The sequence below is a fragment of the Amblyomma maculatum genome, chromosome 1 (assembly GCF_055883805.1).
Source record: "Amblyomma maculatum isolate TAMU_Amacu chromosome 1, ASM5588380v1, whole genome shotgun sequence".
Lineage (NCBI taxonomy): Eukaryota > Metazoa > Arthropoda > Arachnida > Ixodida > Ixodidae > Amblyomma > Amblyomma maculatum.
The window spans coordinates 17,473,213-17,497,345 of NC_139344.1; the positions used below are offsets into that span (position 1 = coordinate 17,473,213).

Here is a 24,133-nt window from a genome sequence, read left to right on the forward strand (position 1 = left end):
TCTACGAGCTATTTTCTACGAAAAATCAGGTTTAAAAATCGCGAACTTCAGCACTTTCCACATTTTGTTTGTGAGCTGATAACAGAGTTACAGCACACTGCGATCCCCTATCGTGATCTGCTTTCACATGTCACACGCGCTGAGTGTTCCCGATGCGGCAAGCGTGCAACGCTGCAGGGGAATATGCTGCATGCGACTCCCTCAAGGCTGCACTACTGCCTCGTGGAAGTGGATCGCACTATGCTACCTCTACCAGAGTCATGCTTTCGTCATGTCTGCCCCACTGCATCTCATAAGACAGCGTGACGCGGCTGCAAGTCATACTGTGCAAAGCTATAACGCTCAATTTCCATCGGCAACAATGGTTGCCAGTTGGAACACAGAAAAAAAATGAGTGCGACGAGCACCACTGAATGCACCCTTCACCCCCATCCCTGCCCCGCAAGCGGTATGTCATCGAAACCGTGGTGGATATTGCACCTGTCCCATTTTCAGAGCGACCGCATGCTGTTTGTAGGCCACCTAGATGACAGTGAAGAGTGCATAGTTATTGTCGCTATCTCAGATGGCAACTATGAACAAATAGCCAAGCTAGTACGCCCGAAAGACTCCACTGAAATCCAAGATGGCACCTTTCATGCCCGCGAAGAACCAGTTGACTGTGGCAGCAATGCCAACTCGTTTGGCCAAAAAACGACCTCCACTGTATTGCTAGAGCCTATTTTAGTCCGAAAAATGGAACTATTGTTTTCCACAGAGTCCAAAATAACGGTAGTGAAAATGTACACATTCATGTGTTGTGTTGTGTTTTTTTGGCGCATAAGCAACTAAGGCTATCATGCGTCAAAAGCAAGGTTATTTTCTGTGTGTGAAACAGAGGGGGAAAACGCGTGTTTTAACTAGAGTTTGTTTAGAAAGTCTCCTTTTACGAAACGGGTTGTGTTGGTGTTTATGGAGCATAAGCTGCTAATGCAATGATGTGGAAAGCTTGAGGTTTTAATTTGTTTACTGATGCACACTTGATTTATTCTACAGTTTGCATAAGACATTTGCTTCTTTTAGAAAACTGAGAACACAAGACAAATCTATAAGTCCACCTTCGCCTAAAATCCGTTTTGGGTTAAAAGGAATGTGTTTGTAAAATGGGGTAAAATATTTTTTCTTTAGTGTTTCGAGACCTGAGCATGATAGTAAGCGTCGGTCCGCATACTGTCTCCCATATTATGAATAACAGCGTCAAAAAAGCACTCAAATTGAGCAAACTGCAATAGCGCGCTTGCGTGGCTACAGCGAGAGCATTGGCGCCTGGCAACCTTGCAGCCGGAACAACAAAAACTTTAGCCACCTTGAGCCGGTGCTAGCCACCATACCGGCGCAGCGCGTGTCCTCTGTGATCGGTTCCGCGTGGTTGTTTATCTCGGAGGCTATGTTCAGGGAAGGCAGCCTCGCAGCGACACCATCAGGGGGCGACACTAGATCATCAGCGCTGCACTTTTAGGCCTGCGAGCGGTGCACGTGTTCGTTGTGTGTGGTGGCGGTGTGTATGAGCAGCAGTCCGCACGTTTGCGTTTGAGATGTCTCCGCCAGCCAAAAAACGAAGATTTTTGTCTCTGCAAGAGAAGGCTGCCATCATTGCTCAAGCAGAAAAAGGCAGGAAAAAAATGGATATCGCCGACGAGTACGGGATTGCGTGCAGCTCACTGTCGACAATTTTGAAAAGCAAGGCAGCCATTCTCGGTGCGCTTGAGAATGGTGCTCGAGCACAGCATAAAACAGTGACGGCTGCGGTGTTCCCAGACGTTGACAAGGCGGTGTTTGCCTGGTTCTGTGAACAGCACGCAAACAAAGTGCCTCTGTCTGGCAAACTGCTGCAACAGAAGGCTCTGGACTTTGCCTGCATGCTCGGGCATGACCAATTCAGAGCAAGCGCTGGCTGGCTGGGCCGCTTTAAAGCCCGTCACGATATTGTGGCCAAGGTGATTTCGGGCGAAGCAGCAGGAGTGGACCCGGTGGCAACATCGTCGTGGCAGCTGACTGCCGAAGAAATCCTGGGGCAGTACGAACCCTCAGACGTGTATAATGCGGACGAAACGGGTCTATTCTATCAGATGCTGCCTTCGAAGACCTTGGATCTGAAAGGTCAAAAATGCCACGGAGGGAAGCACAGCAAGCAGCACGTAACAGTATTGTTGTGCTCCAATATGGACGGCAGTGACAAACGGCCGCTTCTTGTCATTGGCCGGAGCAAGAAGCCCCGCTGCTTCAAGGGGAACCGCACGCTGCCTGTCCAGTACACCTCGAACGGGAAGTCATGGATGACCCGTTCAATATTTTCCAGCTGGCTTGAGGCCTTCGATGCGGACATGAGAAAGGCAGGCAGGTTGGTGAGCCTTTTTTTAGACAACTGCACCGCCCATCATGTTGATATGGAGCTCACAAACGTGCACTTGTTTTTTTTTCCGCCCGGGTGCACTTCTGTTGTGCAGCCACTCGACCAAGGCGTCATACGAAGTGTGAAGTGCGCCTACAAAGAGAGGCTAATTCAGCGTCTCATTCTTAACCTCCATCACAAGCGCCCCACCGACGTGGACTTGTTCATGGCGCTTGAGATGCTGGCCGCTGCATGGCTTGCGACGCCTCCGACCGTGATTGAGCACTGTTTCAAGCATGCGGGCTTCGCCCCCACCCAGCAGACATCATGCGTGGACGAGTCGCCAAATGAAAGCGTGCTTGAAGAGACATTTCACGATGACTGTGCTGCCAGTGCAGTGCCACAATCGCTGGCCAACGCATGGGGTGCACTTTGTGCTGTCGACACCTATGTTGTTCCAGATGGCCTCAGTGTCGATAATTTCGTTCGCGCTGATGACGATGTAGTTGTCCATGAAGAAATGACCGATGAGGCTATCATCAGCAGCGTGTGCGAAACTGACGACACCGAGGACCAAGGTCCACAACATGGAGAGACGGTAAACCCGAACCCGAGGAATGTGTTGGACGCCTTTGACACGATCCGGTCGTTCTTAGGCGCACACGACGACGAGGTGGCAATGGATCACTTCTTGCAGTGTGAGAATAGAACCATGAAGTTGCTGCAAGGCAAGGCTCGGCATACTAAGCTGACTGACTTTTGGCAATAAATTTTCTTTTTGCGGGCTGTTTTCTATCTTTTTTGTCTCATTTTCGCGGCAACGAAATTCTCGCGAAAGTGAATTTTTTTGCTGTCCCCGGCGATTTCGTTATTGCGGGTTTCGACTTTTTCTCTAGGGCAACAGAAATGGCGTGGGATTCAGCAGTGAAAATAGATGCGTAGTGAGGAAGTCTTATTATTTCCTCGGAATCTCCTCACACCACGAATCCACTTCCCGTGTACACAGCTGTTTTCGATCTATCGGTATAGAACTCTGTGAAGCTTCTGTATTCTTCCTGAAGTTTAAGGAATTCCTGATTAATGTGCTCCTGTGGGGTTTTAGTCTTTAGAAACTGTGTGAGAGTGAGATCACAGATTGTGGGAAGATTGTACCATGGCGGTAGTGGGCTGTTGTTTTGAGCGATATCCGGTAATGTGTCCAGAATAAGAAGTTTGCAACATATCTCTTCAAACCGCATTATCAATGGCCTCGTTGACTGAGGCCTATTTGTGAAAATGACTCTGGAGGGGCAAGCTGTGACTATTGAATAGCCAAGGTGTTTTTTTGTGACTTTATTCTGAGGACATATGCACATGTAAGTAAAGCTCGTCTATCTTTCAGTGAAGGCTCGTTAGTTTCCACATAGAGGCTATGCACAGGAGACGTTCTGTATGCACCACAAGCAAGGCGGAGGCCTAAGTTATGCACTGGATCTAATTTCTGTAAATATGATTGCCTAGCTGATCCATAAACTATGCTTCCATAGTCCAAGGAGGAGCACACAACAGAGCGATATATATGCAAAAGGCATGCCCTATCAGATCCCCAGTGTTTGCGTGAAAGGACTTTTAGGATGTTTAGGGATTTGGAGGCTTTCTTTTTTAGTGATTGTATGTGGGGGAGAAAAGTGAGTTTTTTGTCAAAAGTAATGCCCAAGAATTTATGATTATTGTTTACGGGCAAATTGATTTCATTTAGGTGTAAGGTAGGATTGGGCTGTAAGCCTCGTTCGAGCGAGAACATAACTGTCTTCTGCGGAGAAAATTTAAACCCATTTTCACTGGCCCATTTTGTTAGCTTATTTATTGTTAATTGGATCTGTCTCTCACATGTGGACATGTTGCAAGATGTATAGGCTATTTGAAGGTCGTGCACATAGAGTGAATACATTATGGAATTTGGTATTACTTTACTAATCGTATTCATTTTTACAACAAATAGTGTGGTGCTTAAATTGCACCCTTGGGGCACACCACTCTCCTGCAGAAAGGTTCTTGACAAAGTGGTCCCAAGACGTACTTGAAACGAACGATGTGACAGAAAGTCACTTAACACCTTTAGCATTCTGCCACATATGCCTAAATCTGCCAGGTTGCGCAATATCCCAAACCTCGAAGTTGTATCATATGCCTTCCCAAGGACAAAGAAAACGGCAAGGCAATGCTGTCGGTGTATAAAAGCCTCTCTGATAGTGTTTTCGAGACGCACGAGATGGTCAGTTGTTGAGCATCCTTTTTTAAAACCCCACTGATGAATGTTTAAGAGTTCATGAAATTCTAAAACAAAAGTTAGTCTCATGTTTAAAACACTTTAAAAGGATTTTGCTAAACAGCTGGTGAGAGCAATGGGCCAATAACTACCAGGAGATGTCTGCTCCTTTCCGGGTTTCAAAAATGGCACGACAACAGCTTTTTTCCACGCCTCTGGCAATTTTCCTAGGACTCATATTTTGTTAAAAATTTTAATAGTGCCTCTATAGCAGGTTCGGATAGGTGGGCGAGCATTTCGTAGTGAATTTGGTCAGGACCAGGTGCAGTTTGTTTACTGGCAGCTAGGACATTTTTTATTTCTTGTAGTGTAAGCTATTATACGGTTCTTTTGTACCGCTACTTGTAGGGAGTTTTTGTTTCTCTGCTGTTTTTGTATTTTAGGAATGTTTGAGTGTAGTGTGATGAACTGGAAACTGCAGAAAAGTATTCACCCAAAATGTCGGCCTGTTCTTGTATAGTTGTCTGTACTCCGGGGGCTGTTAGAAGGGGTAAATGAAGAGTAGCTGCCATTTAGCTTTCTAACCTGTTCCCACATTTGTTTTTATGTTGTTGAGCTGTTTTATTGAAGTTACATAATTCTGCCAGGAGGCTTTTTCGGCGCGGCGACGGATGTAGCACGAAATTGTCCTGTGTTGGGTACCTGCGAAAAATTCCCCATGCTTTGTTTTGTTCCTTTTTTGCTTGTTTACATTCTTTTGAATACCAGACTTTGTGATTTTGTTTCAACACTCCAGAGCAGGGGTTCTCAAACTTTTTTGCTCGGAGGAACCCCAAAAGCCTTCAAATAGTTCCAGGGAACCCCCCCGCCCCCCTCCCCCTCAGAGCCAGTCTCATATCAGCTGCCGGGTCAAGACGGCTCCTGTGCTTGTTCTTCAGATAGGTGAGGGCTGAAAATGCCAGTTCACATGCATATGTAGTTGCAAAGGGAAGCAAAATGTCCACTGCCCTTTCAACGAGGCATGGAAACAGCGGAGCAGTCCCCATCCAAAATTTCACCAAGCCTTCACCATTAAAGTTTTCTTTGAGAGCAGTGCTTGCCCTGAGCTCTGAGGATTCTCGCGGAACACAAGAAGACAGCCCGCAGAACCCCTGTGTTCCGCGGAACCCAGTTTGAGAACCCCTGCTCCAGAGGACTGAGAAATTGCTATGTGCGCTGCAGTAAAGATACAGTTTGTGTAAGCATCATTTAGTTCATCTATATTATATTTATCTGAAGTAATTTTTTTAGGCTGGTCTTATCTCGAAACAGTGCCCAATCGGCTAAATGCAGCTTCCAGCGTCGCGGCTTGGACGGGATGATTTGTGGTGAAGATGTTAAGCTGATTAGTATAGGTAAGTGATCACTTCCGTATGGATTATCTAAAACGTCCCATTTAAAATCTGTAAAAATAGAGGGTGAGCTGAGGGATAAATCAATACAGCTCATTTTTCCTGAACTTGATGAACAGCAGGTTGGTTTCCTGGTGTTAAGGAGACAGATATTATTACATAGTATACAATCCTCGATGATTTCGCCTCTCGTATCTGTTTTCCTACTGCCCCAAAGAATGGAATGTGCATTAAAATCTCTTACTATTAAAAATGGCTCTGGAAGCTGCTTTAAAAGATCTTCTAATTCATGAATACTAAATTTAAGGTGTGGCTCTAAGTATATGCAGCACACAGTTATAGTTTTAATTATAGTTTTAAAAGCCTGTAAGGTCACCGCTATAGCTTCAAACTTGGTTTTAAGTTTGTGTTCTCGAACTGCTACTTCAGTTTTTACTATGATGGCAATGCCACCTGCTCTCGGTCGCGACGGAAGACTGTATAGTTTTCGAGTATGTTCTTATGTTTGGGACCTAAATTTGTTTCTTGCAAACACAAGGCTAGTGGTGAGTGAGTGGCCAATAAGTATTTTATGTCATTCATTTTAGTTAAAAGTCCTCTGCAGTTCCATTGTATAAAAGCCATTTTGTATGAAATGAGTAGAGAAAGCTGGGTTTTGTTTTCGGGCCCTCTGATTCGGGGCTTAGCTTTTTTTTGTTGATCCAAGGAGCTGCGCCGTTCGTCTGACGTCGAAGGCACAGGACTGCCTTGGCTTGTGTCCATCGCGTCTTCTGACACGCTGGACGCCCGTGCGGACCGCACAGGTACGTTTGTGTTTCCCCTCACCACGTGGTGAGAGGCCTTGAGGCCGGCTGACCTGGGGGTCTGCGCAGCCTGTTTTTCTGGTGGTGGCACAGCGCTGGCCGCAGCCACCAATGTCACGGATGGTCCTGCTCCCGGTTCGCTGTGTGAAACCTGGGCAGGTGCCTGTGTCTGTTGAGGCTCAGTGCCCTGTTGTGCCACAACAGAATAGGCAGGTTTTTTTGACAGAACACGATTTCGTGCTTCCCGGAAAGTTGTGTTTTCTTTGACCTTAATGGTAATGATTTCCTTTTCCTGTTTCCACATTGGGCATGTGCGTGAATAGGCAGGATGACTACCCCCACAGTTGGCACACAAATGTGGCTGAACCTCACATTTCTCGGAATCGTGTTCACGGGAAGCACATTTTGCACATCTCGGCTGGCCGCGGCAGGTCTGGGAGCCGTGACCATAGCGTTGGCACTTGAAGCAGCGGCGAGGATTTGGAATATATTTCCTGAGTTGAAGTTTCACATAGCCTATTTCGACTGATTCGGGGAGGATGTTTTGTGCAAATGTCAGGACTAGGTGCTTGGTCGGAATCTCTTTGTCATCACGCCTCATTTTTCTTCTATAGACATCTGTTACATTATGGTCTTTGAGGCCTTCTAGAAGTTCCTCTTTGGTCAGGGACCTGAGGTCATCGTCAGAGATAATTCTGCGGACAGTGTTCAAAGAACGGTGTGGACTGATGGTCACTGGGATTTCACCAAAAGACTTTAATGTGGACAGTTTTTCATGCTGATGATTATAGAAGATTTCCAATAGAAGGTCTCCGTTCGGAGGTTTCTTCACGTTGTAACCCTGACCTATTATTTCTGCCAGTGTCTTGGTCACTATGAAAGGTGAGATTTGTCTAGCCGTTTTCTCAGCGTTGTCACTGTGTACTACATGAAATCGTGGGAACCTGTTTGGGTTTTTCAGGAAGAATTTAGAGGTTTCATCGGTGCGACCCCTTTTTCGGGATCGATTAAAGAAGCCATAAAAATAATGTTGATGTTCGGCCAGGGTGGCGGCTACCCACCACCAAGCCCAACAAGGAGACGGGACAGGAGCTTCCAAGAAAGTCCAGCCCACGCCAGCCTTGCACCCTGACTATAACCAAATATGGCTTAGCACAAGGTGGTTAGCCACACAAGGTTAACCCTTGCCGCCTGGAAAATGAAGAATCCAAGAAAAGAGGAAGAGGCAGGACAGTTGTAAGCAAGAAGACAGGAAAGCGAAAGATGGAGGGGAGGACAGGAAAAGGCGACTGCCGATTTCCCCCGGTCGGGTCAGGCCGGAGGTGCCGTCTATGGGAAGCGTGGGCCAAGGTGGTGTGTTGCCTCCGCCGAGGGGCCTTAAAGGTCCAAACACTCGGCATCGGCTCAACCATCAGGATCCCCCTTTCCCCAGACACGACGATGCCACGCACGGCTAAGCGTGGGTGCTCGGGGTTTGTGGTGTCGCACAAAACACACAAGCACCTGCTTTAACAGGTGTCCCCTGCGGGGACACATTCATGTGGGGTGTGCGACAGTTCCCCCCAAAATATCCGAAATATTGTGCAAGTCCAAATTACTGGAGTCCGAAAAATCGGTCAGCTATTGTACATAACTTTTGCATGGTTTAACATTTGATCTAGGTTCCTACTTGAGACCTTTTTAACAATATATGACATGACATAGTGTAACGTTCAATTTTTGTAGTACGTTCTCGAAATGATATTTTTTACCTGGACTTGCTGTGTTCAGTTAATATTAAAGCCCGTTTAATTTGAATATTTTTTGCTGTTCTGAAGAATTCAAATTAATGAGGTTTCAGTGTATTTTGACAGCAGATTCATCCACATTCATAACAAATGAGCATTTGTTATAGCTGTGTGGTATGTTCCTTGAAGGCTTCAGCATTGAGAATTGTTGATAGCAATGTGGTTTTTAAAACCAGCCTCTCCTCTTTTTCTGCTTTCCTCAAAGAGGAGTGGGCTAGATCAGCTGCCTGCATCCAGCATCTTTGACACCAGTAAAGGGAGGATGCCAAGGGAGGTTTCAAGAGTGGGCAGCTGCTTTTGCAGTGTCACACAACATAACTCTGAGAGACAATGCACCACATGCACCTCGTGGGCTGAGATGGCTTTTCCAGCCAGCCACAGGGTGAGTTAGCCCCCAAAGTGTCAACAAAGCCAAGGCTCGTCACAAACGGCAAGGCACATATGGCCTGCCAACACATAAATAGAGGGCAGGGGTTCAGAAGGGTTCCCACAAGGTTTTTATCAAGCATCTAAAGAGCACCATTTGGTCCATGTCAGCACACTTTACAGCATGCATCAATATCGGAGCCAACATGAAGACAATACCCAGTGAAAAAAGTGAGAATAAGAGCTTTCTTACTTGACCGCGTGAAAGTTCAAGGCCAATGATGTAAAAAATGTCTTCAAGGTCTCTATCTTGCAGGTAACCACATTGGTTTTGGTCAAAATATATGAATGACAGCAGAAGGTGACGCTGTACTGTGCGTTGTTGCTGGGCACGGCTTTCCTTGCGAGCCCGTTTTTCTGTAGAGCAAGACAAGTCTGTCAGAAACCCATCCGTCCAATCAGCATGTTTGTCCCAAAAAAATCGGATCACTACAATGAATATTCCAGGAAAAGCCCGTCAAATGCACACCTATCAAAGCAAATTCCAGATAAAAAATGAGTGGCTCCTACACAGCATGCCTAAAAAAAACCTGTATTCAGTATGCTTGTGAAGCATCTTGTAATCCGAAACTTTGACCTGCATTGTGGCTGTTGCGGTCCGAAACCATTTTGCCAATTTTGGGCACCATGACAGAAAACAACTACTCCGCAAGAACAACTCGAGGAAAAATTATTTTTGGTGCTTCTTTCCGCGTACAACCTCTACAGAGATAGCTGGGCAACCTGAGGTAGCACTCAAAGCACTTTTTTGAAGATAGTCCTGGATTACAAATGCATGTTTTAGAGACGAAAACTATTTCTTTCCTGCCTTGTTTTTGTTTTGCGGTCACTGCAAACAGCGCAGTCCGTGGTGCCCTGGCCAAGGTTCTTATCCATAAAATGGAGCATCCCATTCAGCCTTTCTTCACAACCCTGCCATTCAGATAATCCCTGCTTCATACTATACCTAATAAGGTGGCGGTGATACTGCAAGTGCTACTGCAACTTTAAGCCCTATTTCAGCTGCTTTATTTTTATTCAAAAGAAGCTGTTGACGATTGAAACTTCGAAAAACCAGGAAAAGACCTTTTTTCACCATTTCACAGACTTGTGACAAAATATATAAATCCCACAAATGTTACACTTAAGTAGAATCACTAAATCGTCATCTGGTAAAGGCGCGGTGTTCTTTTGCTTCACTAAAATCATTTTTACTTTTGTTAACAGCTTGCGAATTCTCGCCACAAAAAACACTTGGTGAGACCATTGCTAAGTTTTGCTGCCAGCGGCACGCCAGTGCTCAGAGAAAGAAAAAAAAGCTTGCAAGTGCTGCCCCCTAGTGCATAAAAAGAGACCACGAGTAAAAATAAAATTTGTTTACTGTATAACAGATGGCAGTTCATGCATAGTTCAAAAAACATAATTCAATAACAGAAAGTTTGTCGGGTGGTGCCCAATAGCGGACCGGAACGGCTGTGCCGCGTTATAGGGAGGGCTTCAAACAAAGGACCGCAAAAGTTTAACTAACTCATCAAAGCAATTGTTCCTTCATTACAAGTGAAGAATGACACAAATTACGCATGTCTTACCTTTGCTTTCTTCAGAATCACCCTCTCCATCTGATGGTTCTGAAGCAGCATCACTGTCATCCTGGTCATCATTTTTCTTCTCATCCTCCTGAGTAAAAACAAGTAAAAGAAAATAATGTGCTTCATTAAGCTTCCTTCTGCTTGGCATACAGTTAACTTTGTGCCATGTTTTCATAGCCATATTGTCTTCGCTGTTTTTATTCTTAAGTACCCTATTTCCAAAGTGCCTCCAACTGACAAAGTGACAAAAAGCATGGTCAAACATGGTTGTGCTTTTGAAGAACTTGGACACAGAACAGAAAACAACACGAAAAACAAGTGCGTAAACTATCAACTGAAATTTTATCGCCGCATACACACATATACAAGCTTTGCACATCAACACTTCCCAAAAGACAATAAAAGTCAGCGATGATCCTATCAATGGGCACTACTTATTGCCTCTCAATTTTCACATACTCCATATTTATGTTAAGGACCACCCGACAGATAAAAACCCCCCCTCGAACCAGGGCACATGGATGTGCCAGCATGGCACTGAAGTAGCATGTCAGAGTCAAGATTCAAGTTTACCATAGACTTCGATTTCCTATCTCAAACGAGCTGCCAGCTCAGCCATGTCATGTGGCCTCGTCTACCAACCAGTGCTGGTCACATCACCTGCCACCTGTCAGAGACAAGCTCATGATTTTTCGTTCACGCTGATGATGCCTTTCACTTGCAATTAGATACACCATACCTCACCATTAAAGTATCAAAAATCAATTCATCATGCCTTCAGGCACAAAAATAAGAATTACAGTGATTCAGATAATTCCGACTGCACATCTAGTTTTCTAAACATTGCAAAATAAAAGCCTTTTAAGGGGGGACCCGGGTCTTTGCAGCCGAAAATCAGTCAGAAAATCGGATTTTCAATCTTCCTGTTTTCGTGATTATGAGATCCTTCCACAGCTATCTCCGAAGTTTTGTTGAAAAATATCGCCTAATTTGCGCGTTACAGCGTTCCAAGGACGAGAATCTGCGCGTGTGGCCCTTTAAAAAACTGAGGTCAAATCACGCCGAATTTCGATCTCCCGCAGTTATAGAAATACGCGATCCATGGGCATAATCTTGGTGTCGTTCGAAAGATCGCGATTCAGGCCATTCCTATATCTCAGTTGGCGACCATGAGCGAGCCCACCGAAGCGGAAAACAAAGGAACAAAATTGCGTGAAGCAAGCCCTGCTATTGGACTCCCACCGCATGTGAGCAAAATGGCGAGCTTTGGTTGGCTGGCGGCGTCGACTGCTCGCGGCCTGGCGCCATTTTGAAAAGGTCTCTCCTTTAGGTCTAGTCGGCCTAGCGCCGTTCCCTCATCGTAACCACAACGCGAAATGCGCTTCATTATTAGCCCAAAGAAAGTATCGAGAAGAGATAAACGCACCCGGGACGCAGCATTGCCGCATCTGGTTATCTGCAATCAATGACGAAATGCCGACGCTCCGTGTCGAGTCTGCGATGGCCTGATAACGCCGTAGCATAGGGAACCCAAGCTCAAGTTTCGCCGCGCGACGGCAGCGCCGCATCCCTGGCGTGGTGGCGAAATATGAAACGATTGGGCTTCGCCGGAGCAGACGCTCCGCTAGCTTTCTGTGCACGCGCGGCGATCGCGTTGCGCCTGGCGGTTATTTGGCGATACAAAAACGCTTCCGCTGATGCGAAACGGAGGTACTAAGTAGCATTGTGTCATGGGAAGCCACAATAGTAGGCCAAGCACCAAAAGACGAGGGTCACGTGTGAAACTTTGCAGATTCCTTTGGAAGCGTGTCCGCAAGACCTGTTTTCCAACCGCATGACAGCGTTCTGAGAAGTCTCGCGTTCTTTGTGGAAACGAGAGCCAATTTCCCCATTCTTCGTAAACTTAGAAATGTTGACAGTTGACAAAGACGGCTTGGAGAGGCATCAAAAAACGTACAGTGGTTTAACACCATGCATAAAAAGTGAAGAGGATGGAAGATTATCCTGCTTTTCGCTCCCCGCGTGTCAAGTTTTGCCGATTTTCTGTGCTCTCTCCCTGCGTTGTGAGTGCTCTGAAAGCAGCCAAATCAACAGATGCGACGTCTGCGATCGAGACTGATGTGTGAATGTGCTCTAAGTGTCCGCATCTGCCTTTCATTTTTAGATTGACCAAGAAAATATCTAGAAATGAGGCCTTTTTTTTATCGGGGGTGGGGGCGGCGTTGGAAAACATGCCTTGCTGAGACGCTTTTACAGATTTTCGCAAATTGGCCAATAAGTGAACCAATTATTATTATTATTAATAACGAAGATATGTCGAAAGTGCAGTACAAAAGTGATCCTAGCTATGGCTCGGCTGACACTACACGCACGGAGCACCCCATTCACGTCACAGGGTTCCTGAGTGCAAACCAAATGTTATCATAAATGAAGCACAACAATTTAATAAGAAGCGAAATAAAACACTAAGTAGTACAAGCTTGGATTTCACCTGCCTTCCAAGCCAGTGAGCCGGTTATGTCGTGTGCAGCGCACGCAGCACGCATGTGCTTATGAGATTGCTAGCGTTCTTGTCTTTGAAGAAACACCTCCTTCGGACTATATACTTATTCTTCTGCAAGATTTGCTTTGGTAACGTCGTAATAATAAAACAAATCCGTATATAGATAGCATGCTATAGGCCAAAACGATGGTCAACGAGCGCGCCACTCTTTTTCACAGTACTGATGATACTTTAGCAGTTTTTAAACATATTACATACGACAATACAATTACATAGCGGACTTACCTCGAGATGCACTTCCTACGTTTTTGCTAACATGGGATGCATTCACAATAAATATTTACTCACCCCCATCTGTTGTCTGCTCTACAGTGCAGACGTGAATAAAACGTTTCCCGCCTAAAATTAAGTATCCTTCATGGAAATAAGCGTCAGGTTGCCCAGTCAAGACGGAATGCAGGTGGCATGTCGCGGTGCGCCTGCGGGGGCGCGTCAAGACGCGTGCTCGTGCTAGAGAAAGCGCGCAGCGCACACCGTGAAGGCAGCGAGCTGAGCCGGCGGCGTCCAGTGTGTGCCCGCGCGACAAAGCAGCGCGAGAAGTCTGCACGTGCGCGAAAGCGAGCGAGCGAAAGGAGAAAACTTGCACGGGATGCCTAGGTGGTGCCGCCGCGTGTATCCCCAGTTTCTATTTTTCTGTCAGAGATGGCGCTCCCTGTCAGGAGCAGCAGCGCCACTCGACGGTGCTTTGGAAGCCTATAGCCGGTCGTGCTTAGTGCGACAGAGAGGAGCGGTACGATCTACCGCGTACGGAATCGTGATGGTGCAGATGAGCAAGTGCAGCTTTCAACGCCGGGATAGATCGCCCTGTGAAGCAGTGCTGCGACCAGCGGCAGTCGCAAAGCAACGTCCCGCAACACGCGGAACATAGAGAAGATTGCGCGGAATCCCAAATCTTGTCAAAATAAACTTGCTTCTGAACACTACGCGGTGCAAGACGAGCAATGGGCTCTTATCACTAGTTGCAGGCTGACTGCGTTTACAGCATGAACGTGAGAATGGCAATCGTGCGCCAGAACTTAGCACCAACTTTTGCGGAGGTCACGATACAAACGCACTCGTCTTGGTGGCGGCCTCCAGAGCATGCATTTCGTTCGCCGGCAATTTTATTCGTTCGAGGGCAATTATATCGGTGGTAAATGATGCACTGACATTGAAAGCCAGTCAGAACCCACTTTAATGAGTTACTCTTAGCTGAATATTCATATATAGGCTTATTGCACCACTTGGTGACTCTAGATCATTTAGAAATAGAAATCTCCTCAAGATCTTATGTTTAATCACCAAGGCTCCTACAAACAAAAGCGCATCAAGGAAAATGACTGATTATGTTCCCGGAGGGTTTTAATACAAAGTGCGTGCTATTTCATGTCCAAGTTTGCAGTAAATAAGTTCAGGCTATGTTTTGAAACTTCTTTCTTTGTCTTCTAAAAAGTGTTTTTCTTAGCATGACATACGGTGTTCCCCAAGGTATCTCTTGATGTAGTGGTCAGATTTCATTCTTGATGTATCAGATGATGTATCAGATTTCATTCTTGATGTATGTATATGATGTATATCCTTCTGTGCAACTATAACAAAAAACTACTAATTTTTCTTGGCAAAATTGAATTAACTTAGCACTTCCGTAGAAAAAAAAAATTGACAAATTTATGCACACCTTATGACAGGCTACAATCTTTGAACTGCTGCAGCTAAAATTATGCTGACGATATACTTGCACTCTGGGGTTGCAGTAGAACAAGTAGACATAAAAATTTTCCCAGTCATTAATGTACGAATTATTAAAACTTGGGCAGAATTCTGATTATTAAAACAATTGAAATCTTAAAATCTATCAGAGAGAGGCAAAAATGGATTGCATATTAGTTTTTAGGATGCCAAAATACACTAGCCACAAAAGTTTCATCTAAGTTAAATATTAACAAAATTTGGTCAAAGACCAGGGTCTCCCCTTAAGCGAATGAAAAACTCAATGCAAAGGAGCAATTGTTCGATCATGCGGCAATTCGATGGTGGTGCCAGTGGACAAAAGCATGAGCAATTCAAACGACTAGCTAGCAGAATTTCTTCTAGACTTTCTCAGCTTGTAACATATTTCAGATCATGCAAATAGTCGAACCTCGTTGTAACGAATACGGGTACAGCAAGCCGTCGGGTAAAATGAAGTAAAAGTAAAGTTTCGATGCTCCATGATTTAGTATTTCTATGGGAATTCTACCTGTACAATGAAACAAAAAATTCTAAATCTGATACTTGATCAGCTACAACGAAGCGGTACAACGAAATGCGTAAAGCAGCTGAACAAAACTTTAGAAGACGCTATACAGTAGAACCCAGCTATAGTAAACCCGGATATAGTAAAAACTCGAATACAGCGAAGTTAAACTGAAGTCCCAGTTCATCTTGAATAGACGACTGTCCATTTTTGCCCCCTTTATAGTAAAGGCATTAGTGGTAAAAATCGGTTATAGTAAGGTGCGTTCGCCGCAGCGACGACTTCCCACGAAATGACATCGCCGCACGAGCTATACCTAGGATCGCAAGGGAAATTATTATTTTTTTTTTTTCAAAAACAAGAATTTTTTTTTTTTTTTTTAGGATAGCTTTATACTAGACTTAGCCGATACTAAGGAGAATTCAACTTTACGTATGCCTTGGAGCCGTGAGGGAAAGCATACAGTGTGTGTAGGAAAAAATGTAAAGCTGGCTACAAACATACGAAAGCGGCGTGGTCTGTTTAAAAAGTAAAAGAGTAAAAGTGCAGCTAGAAAATGTGAAGGGAAGATGGCCAAATATTCATAGCACTACATACGCAGCACGAAGCACGAGACAGCGGTGGCAAGAATTGGAGTCGCGGCCTGTGCAGTTTTGCAAAATAAACTGAATGAACACTGAATGAAAGACAAGATTCTGTCTTTATATCAAGCTTTTAATACGAAAATTCTGCATTTTGATGCCATATGGTTGTTAGCAGACTTATTTGCAGAAATTTGTGGGTATATTTTTAATATCAATATCGGATATATTGAATTATTTTTATGCCAAATGGAACTTTGTTATAATGAGGTTTGACTATACAAAAAGCTGTCATACTATAACTGATTCTACGTCTTTCTTTCATTACAGAAATTCAGCTTCTACTGAAATCAAACACTGACTAAGGTTCGACTATGTTACCATATTTGCTCGAATGTGACGAAAGTTTTTTGCATAATTTTTGGTCAAAGTCTACCCTCGCATTATTAATCGAATTCTGCGATTCGGTTGGCCTAAAGCAGAGCCGGGGTGCAGCCATATTGAATCTGTCACTATTGAGTTCGGTGTCCGCGGTTTTACGATGTTATGTTGGCAACATGGGTACCAGGGAAGCCAAATCAGCCAAATCCCAATCCATCCAAAGTCAAAACGTAGCACTTTTTGTTTGTGGGCTCAGAATCACGCTGTTCCCTTCATCACGCGCTTGTTGGATCTTTTGCAGTGGAGTAGCGCATTTACTTCTGTTATCATATCTTGCACGATGGCAGCGCACCATGCATGGTATGACACTCGCCTGAAAAAGCTATTGTGATAGCAGAAGAAATCGCAAAATCTGCGGCATCTCGACGGCTAGACACTACAAATCTACCTTACGTGGATGGCGGATGCAGCGGGAAGCGATTTTTAAATGTGAGCCTGACCGCAAAGGCTTCCGAAACATCTGGGAGGACGAGAGTGAAAAGGAAGACTGTTTCTGAGAACTCTGCCTCCGGCGATGACGACAATGAAGGAGCGTTTTTTATTAGATTGCAATGGCCATAATGTCTGTTAAAGGTACTTTTTCAAGCGATTATCTCGCATTACATTCTTGGTTTTATTTTTTCCCACTGGGCAATATAGAAAGTAGCCCTTCGAGAAAATACGGTATATGTGGACAAGTTAAAGGAACTATATACAGTAGAATCTCGGTGATAGGAATCTCACGGGGTCGCGAAAAAATTCGTATCATCCCAACATTCGTATCATCAAAACGAACGAAGATAAGAATGCAGAAGCATAGGAAAGGCAGTCAAGCATATCTGTTTACGTCCGAGAAGGTTTATTACGGTCGGGCGGTTATAGCTCGCCACTCGCGGCACACACAGTGCGACAGGCGATCGCTACGTCGGCGACGCGTGGGCCGCGTGCCTCCGCGGACTTCTCGCGGCACATACAGCCCGACAAGAGATGACGACGTGACAGCCACGTGGTGCAGCAGACTGCTCGCAATGCGTACAGCGCGACTAGCGGTCGGAAAGTCTACGACGTGCGGCCCGCACGCGGTGGTAGGCGCGTGCACCGCCGACTACTACTCACAGCTGCGCGCCATTGAAAACTTTTCCCGCGCGGTTCACCCGCCTCCGCATACTTTTCGCGGCACGTACAGCATTACTAGAGATGGTGACATGCAGGCCGCGCAGCACCGCAAACTGCTCGCGGACCGCGATCGCGGAGCCAGCGATGTCCGGTCCGTGCGCACCCACCGCGTATGATGCCGCCAGCTACGACGATTATGTGGTTTGTCGGCCACGCACCGCTGAAAGCTTTTCAGGGCGTGAGCCTGACAGAAAATCGCGACATCAGCGAGGTGTGGACCACAAATCACCGCAAACCGCTCGTGATTCGTACATACAGCATGGCTGGCGATCGCGGAGTCAATGATGTGCGGGCAGTGCGTAGTGCTCAAGGTTGTGGTCGCAGTTTGCGCATTCGTATCATCCTTAGTGGCGCGGAAAAGTGTTCGGACAATCCGAAATTTTGCATATTGTACATAATACACTCTGGCCATGGAATTTCGCAAATTCTTATCATCCCAAAATTCGTATGACAGATTTTACTGTATTGTGATTCTCAAAGCAGAGCTAGCAACTGTCATCAGAAAAGTGTAGCATAGAAAAATTCAAAAAGCAGGTTGATGCAAAAGGCACAAGTTAGGCCTGGGGCAGACTTAAAAAAGGGGCAGAAAAAAAAAAAAAAATGACACAGTATAAGCTCATTCATTCAAGCTTCAAGGGGCTGGAAAAAAATATTCACATTATCTAAAAGTTCGCAACACGCAATAAAAATTGTCACGAACCGCATGCGTCAAAGTAATTTCATTTTATTTGGTGAAAGGCTTGTCATTGCATTAAAGATGAGATTAGCAAGGTGTTGACTACTTTACACAGTTCCATCAATACTTTACTGCAAGCATACTGTTGAGAGCATAGAAGCAGAACAGTTTCAAAATTGTAAGCCTACGAATGTTCCAAGGTGCAATGTGGTGGAGCTCCAGTACTAGTGCTATGTCCCACCCCTGACAAGCGGCAATGTTGTGCGCGAAGGAGCTTTACCGTGCAAACAGTGAACAAGCGTGAAATTTTGGTGCACTGGTATAATGAAACCACACTGACAAAAGTGAAGAAAACAATCAGTGGCACAGAAGCAGGGGATAGAAAGGAGGAATTACTAGCGAAGTGCCAATTAGTATCCGAAACCGAGCTCAGCTAGGCTTGGTCAGCTGGCAGACTGGTGGCTACTTGGGCATCCGTTGCGGGCAGCAAAAAGCTCAGAAAGACGACTCCGAAACTAAGCGGTTGCACTTTACCTGGAGAAGTGGTGGTGGTGAAAACATTTAATGAAGGAATGAGAGTGTGCAGGCTGGCCCTTTACATGAGTGCAACCATAGTCTGGTACCCCGCTGGATAAAGCCACCTCCCTTGCCCGTTTGGCCAGAGCCCGTTGACACTCTAGCAATGAACAGCTGAGCAGGCCTCCCATGCCTCTCTGATGGTGGAAGGGGTAGAAAAAAGGGTAGGATTGATTTTTTTTTTTTTTTTTTTTTTTTTTCACATGCCTATCATGTGGTAGACATCTGAAGTCTCCCTATAATGTGGGCACTATCTATCTTATTATCAAAAATGCCTTGCCATTGCAGGACACAAGGTGTTTGTTTGCAGACGCCCCAGGGTTCATTTGTCTGCACTGATCAGCCCCTTTGCTGGAACCGAGTAAAGCTGACGTTCGCAATAATAATAAGAGTTCGCAAAACTGCAGGAGCAGTTGTCTAGGCTCAAAGCCAGAGGAATCTGTATGAGGACCATGGTAAGAAAGCACTCGAGCGGCCCTGTCAGTGGCTTCGTTGCCTCGTAGACCATGGTGGTCTAAGTCCAAGTGATGCGTTTAGGAAAGAGATCTGATTCCCTCAGAGCCTGCCTTAGGTGGTGGTAGGCTAATGGTGAGACCTCACCTGCCGCATAATGCTCATAGGCTCGCCATGAAAGTATTAGGATTATTCTCGAATTCGGGTCCGAGGCGGCTAACGCAATGATGACCTCCTTGGCCTGCACGGAATCAAGCCTGCCATTGTGTGCATGTCAAAAGTGCACGAGCAAAACTTTGCAGCACAGAATTCAAGTTTTGAAAAGGGCAGCTTCCACTATCCCTTGCCACGCTGGTCATACCTCGATGTGGCCTCCTTTCAAGAGCCAATTTGAAATAACTGATGTGAGACCAATAGCATTGAAATTAGTATGTACAATGCCACAGTCTCAAGGCCAGTACACAGGCAAACACTGAGTGAATTCTGGAATAAGCGATAGCAACGATAGGCGAAAAATTTCCATGTTGGAACATCGTTGCTCTGACCGCTGAAAACAAGTTTCATGGCAGCAGAAACTGAGAGTGGTTTTGCTTGCATGTGAAACAGCATACAGATGAGTGCTGGTCAGGACCAAGCTGGCAGTTCGAATTAGCTGGGTTTCGCAATTAACAGGGGCAAACTTAGCAAGCTTATGTGGCACCTTATTCACAACTACCTTATCAGCACTTAAACGAAACATGGCCCCAAAACAAGACTTTGCAGTAGATTATGCTCATAATGTACCTTGCGGTCTCGACGTTCAGAACGACGATCTGTCTTGCGGTCATCTCGACGGTCTCCCTTCTTGTCAGACTCCTTTGGAGTGTCCTTTTTCTTTTCCTGAGTACATTTGCAAAAAAAAAAAAGAGGGGGGAACAACAAAGATTACAGCCCTGACAAAATGAGGTACACAAAGGTTACATATCCACTTTCAACTACTGCTCTAGCCACGTTACAAAGCCTGCATGCAGAAACTACTATACGCATGCACTCGTTTTTTTTTTTCTTTATTCAGATTCTTTGTTGCAGAAACCTACGAGCCACTTAATGTCATGAGATATCAGGTGGTACACTCATTTCATATTCCACACTGCATTTATCGACTGAACTTAGAGGAATACTATAATGCAGGAAAAAATTCATTTGAAGTTTAGAGTTGAGAAAAGGTGGAGAAGTTGAGATGCATTATTGACAATGTTTCCATCCACAATTAGGCACTGTTATAAGTGCTCCACTGCACCAGTAACTAGCAACCAGCACTGCTTTTATTACTGGTAAATTGAATGCTCAGGCTGACAAAACAAGTCTCGATATATTACAAGCGACTTTGACTGCACAGGAATACCAGTTTATATAGCCAAAGAAATTGGTAATCCATCTATAAGAAATAATACTCGCAACAACTATCCTGAAATAAACACAGAAAAGAGGTCTGCCAAATTTGGGAACAATAAAAACTGAAAAGTACTACCCCTGTTTACAACACAAACGGCAGCATCTGTGTACCTTTGGTTACAATCCTGTTCATAAAATGATTCTATCCTATAATTTTAAAGCATGTTCCAAGAAAATTAATCGATACCTCTTTTGGCTCAGGAGCTTCCAAAAGCGCCCGGTAGATGTTGAAGCCAAAGTCCCGAATCAACATTTCATTGAAGAGTTCTGCAAACAGTGAAACCTTAAAAGAAACAAAACAGAATGCATAAAATAACGTTCTCCTAAGACATTTAGAGTTACATAAATAATCACATCTCATGAATGCATATGTCCGGCCCATTTTTGAACATTTTCTGAGATGAAGTTGAACTCTGAATGTGAATGAATCGCATAAAAAAAATATATATATAAGTATAGCAACTCAATCCAGTGACAGTGAGGACAAACAGAAATTGGCCTCTACTGGCAGATCACCTTATTGCAATGGAAAGGAGTCTACTTTCTCTAAAAATGGAGCTTTTATAACACAGGAGTTGCTACCACTAGGCGTTTTCACAAGCAAACTGCGACGACATGAAGATGCCCTTTAACATGGGCTATAGAGGCTGGCTAGGGTTTGTTTGCTCACTTCAGTGCTTGCATTCAACTACGTGAAAAAGACTAAAGTTAAGGAAAGAGCTCGTGCACTTATCTATATGTTAAGTCTCCTTTCTTTTACCATGGCCAAGCACTCACTTCCAAAAAGCAAAAAGTAATCAGTTATTTGCAGTCATGATAGCTTCTATAACCGAGTAGAATTCGTTTAGGCCTGCACTGAGAGGGTGGCACAGAACACAAATAATAATACCACTGTTAATTGTATTGTTTCTCTTGTTGCGGAAAGTTCATGTGAAAGGCTCACGGTGAGCCAGGCGAGCTCACCGAGTACTTGAACACAAAACCAACCCCTTGTTTAAGTTCACAGCTAGTGCACTTTTTGATAAGCAAACAAGCTGCTTACCGAAAACTTGCTTTCCTATCAAAGAATGTGTAAATATTTCAAGCCACAAGCATTAACGCCGAAAGGAACTTCAGTGCTACCATAGGGTTCATTATGCAGGAGTACCGCAAATGTCCCAATTCAATGCATAACTTGTTGCTTTTGCGCAATAAGTTAATTCCACGTATGTGCTGTGCCTCTACATATTTAGCAAATTTGCCATTTTAAACGTGAGAACTCAACCTTCCAATATCCTGAAATTATTTTTTTTCTTTTTCATAGTTTCAACTGCTATTTTAGCATGATGGGCCGGACCAGGCCTGGGCCTTAAATCTGAGCGCTGGGCCAGGCCGGGCTGGGCTCAGTCCCTTTCAGAGTCTGGCCAGACTGGCTTGGGTCCGTAGTGTCGAGGCCGGGCCCAAGCTTAAATCTTCGGCCCATGCACACCTCTAGGGTTCGTATGCGTGGAACACTGTTTACATGTCCCCCCCCACCCCCCCAGTGCGGGCTCTGTGGCAGATGCAATGTGCTTGTATACGCAAAAGCCACCATATTTGTTCATTACTGTTACCTCTTATTAAACTGTTACTGTTACCTCTTGATTAAATGTAACCTTCTACCTGCTGATAAAAACTAGCCTTAATTGGCCGGCCAGTTAGCTGGAATCATGCTGCAAATGTTGGGTTCTAAAGACAAGCAAGCCTGAGGACATCAATTGGCCTCCATCTCAATGCATGGCACTTGTTTTTTTAAGTGCGAGAAAGAAAAGGCCAGCAGTTTGAAACACATGCAAAAAGCTTCGCTGGACAAATGGTGGCTAGTGTACATGGCATAAAAACTACACTATGCATGTCTGCATTGCCATGACATAGTCAAATTCGTTATAAATAGGCTTCAAACAACATTGGCATTTTCAGCTTATATCAGTTTGGCACAATTTTTTGCATTTTTATCAGATTGGTGCAGCATTTCTGGCTTGGCGCATCTGGTGATCAATATGACGAAAAAGAAGTTGGAAAGGTGTATATCTCCAGCACAGTACAGCTTCCCAGAATGGCATGAACTTACCTCAATCATTAAGGTTTTTCCTAGCAATCTGGACATTACACCGGCATAGATACCTGAACCCGTCCAAACCATCTTGTTAGATGCGCCAAAAACGTGCACTGACATCGAACAGCACACGGGTGCCTAGCTCTTTGCCTTCACTGAAAAGAGACCTCCGTGGCCAAGATTCGATTCCCCCATCCTTGGGTACAGAAGTTGAGCGCACTAACCACTGCACCACCTCGGTGGGTGAGTGAAAGATGAGACTATGAAAAAAGAACCAATGCTATTTTCAAGTAAGATGATGTAAACTGGTACTACCATGCTCTCAGCATTCAGCTCATTTCAAGCATAGCGAAATAAATTCTTAATTAGCAGTTATCCTCTCTCTGAAAGGCTATTTTACCAATTGTTTTCATGTAATATATATTTGTTCACCCCTATCATCCTTGTATATCTTCTTTACAGATACTTTAATAAAATGAATAAAATTTTCTGTCCCTTCAAGTTCCTTCTAAGGGAAGTTTACTGTAATCGCTGATTTGTAATTTGTTGTCATTCCAGCTCTCTAAGCGAGCCATCTTAATCATTGTAATGGAGCAAAACTATCAGCGATTATACTACAGTTCTTCTCATGCCACACGTGACCTAAATACATACTTCTTGCAATTCGCAGCCACTGTTCAGTTGCTAAAACCACAACAGCATCAAGAAGTTAAACTATAAATTATTTAGCAGTCAATACTAAGGGGTGATCCATGTATACTAACGTCTAGCATATCATTTGAAAGAAAGCCCAGGGATGGAAGCAGGCTTGAGCATTTTGGAGCAGCTTTGGACGTAGTGATAAAGCCATTTTAGAGCAGCTTTGGAGCAATGAAACCAGAATTTTGGAGCATTTGAATTATGTTTTGGAACAGGTTTCTAAGGTCCAATGCCTCTCATGATTGCAGTTTTCTCTTTCTGAAATACTAAATCTCTAATCTGATTCCTTTTTATGCAAGTTCAATGCCTTTCCAACTTCGCACTCATCTCTGGCAGGACAAATGGCCAACAAATTTGGAACAGACAAGCAGCAAAAGGAACGCTTCCCGGTGCGCTTCATAACTGAGCACCTAGCGTGACCTAAAGCATTTACCTATTTTGACTTCACAGATTCAAATGTCGAGTCTACCACTTCAATGTGCTCAAACAGTGCCACTGATTTGGAGCTCAGATTATTGGGCATGACATTTCTGCTCTATCTTGTGCATGTCCGTTTTGATCCTATGCATGCGCTGATAAATTCCTGAACACTGGTCAGTAATGCCTTCAGGAAAGATAGCATGAAGGGTGGCCTTTTCATCCTTCAGCTTTTTTTCACTTCACTGTTTTCTG

The 24,133-nt window shown here is 44.7% G+C and overlaps 2 protein-coding genes across 5 annotated transcripts in view; both read right to left on the reverse strand.

The window, feature by feature from the left end:
- The window catches only part of LOC146201850 (cell division cycle and apoptosis regulator protein 1-like), a 178,730-nt gene that overhangs the window by 38,208 nt on the left and 116,389 nt on the right, over positions 1–24,133 (reverse strand). For all 4 annotated transcript variants that reach the window (XM_084587811.1, XM_084587809.1, XM_084587807.1 and 1 more), the window contains 4 exons: positions 20,876–20,971; positions 20,038–20,133; positions 10,595–10,682; positions 9,220–9,383 (listed from right to left, as the gene is read on the reverse strand). In XM_084587811.1, coding sequence (XP_084443937.1) covers positions 9,220–9,383; positions 10,595–10,682; positions 20,038–20,133; positions 20,876–20,971 — 444 coding nt within the window. The remainder of the gene's footprint in view (positions 1–9,219; positions 9,384–10,594; positions 10,683–20,037; positions 20,134–20,875; positions 20,972–24,133) is intronic.
- On the reverse strand, positions 6,094–8,353 carry LOC146201851 (uncharacterized). Its single transcript, XM_084587491.1, has 3 exons — positions 8,317–8,353; positions 6,932–7,866; positions 6,094–6,141 (listed from the first exon to the last, which is right to left on the reverse strand). The coding sequence occupies exons 1-3, from the start codon at positions 8,351–8,353 to the stop codon at positions 6,094–6,096; spliced, it is 1,020 nt and encodes a 339-aa protein (XP_084443617.1).

Bases quoted from the DNA above. Each gene is read 5' to 3' on its own strand.
- LOC146201851 (XM_084587491.1), bottom strand. From the start codon at position 8,353: ATGAATGTGTCCCCGCAGGGGACACCTGTTAAAGCAG. The intron at 7,867-8,316 runs GTGCTTGTGTGT...GGTGGTGGGTAG, and splicing joins GGGGACACCTGTTAAAGCAG to CCGCCACCCTGGCCGAACAT. The intron at 6,142-6,931 runs GTGACATTGGTG...CCTTAACACCAG, and splicing joins AACCGGGAGCAGGACCATCC to GAAACCAACCTGCTGTTCAT.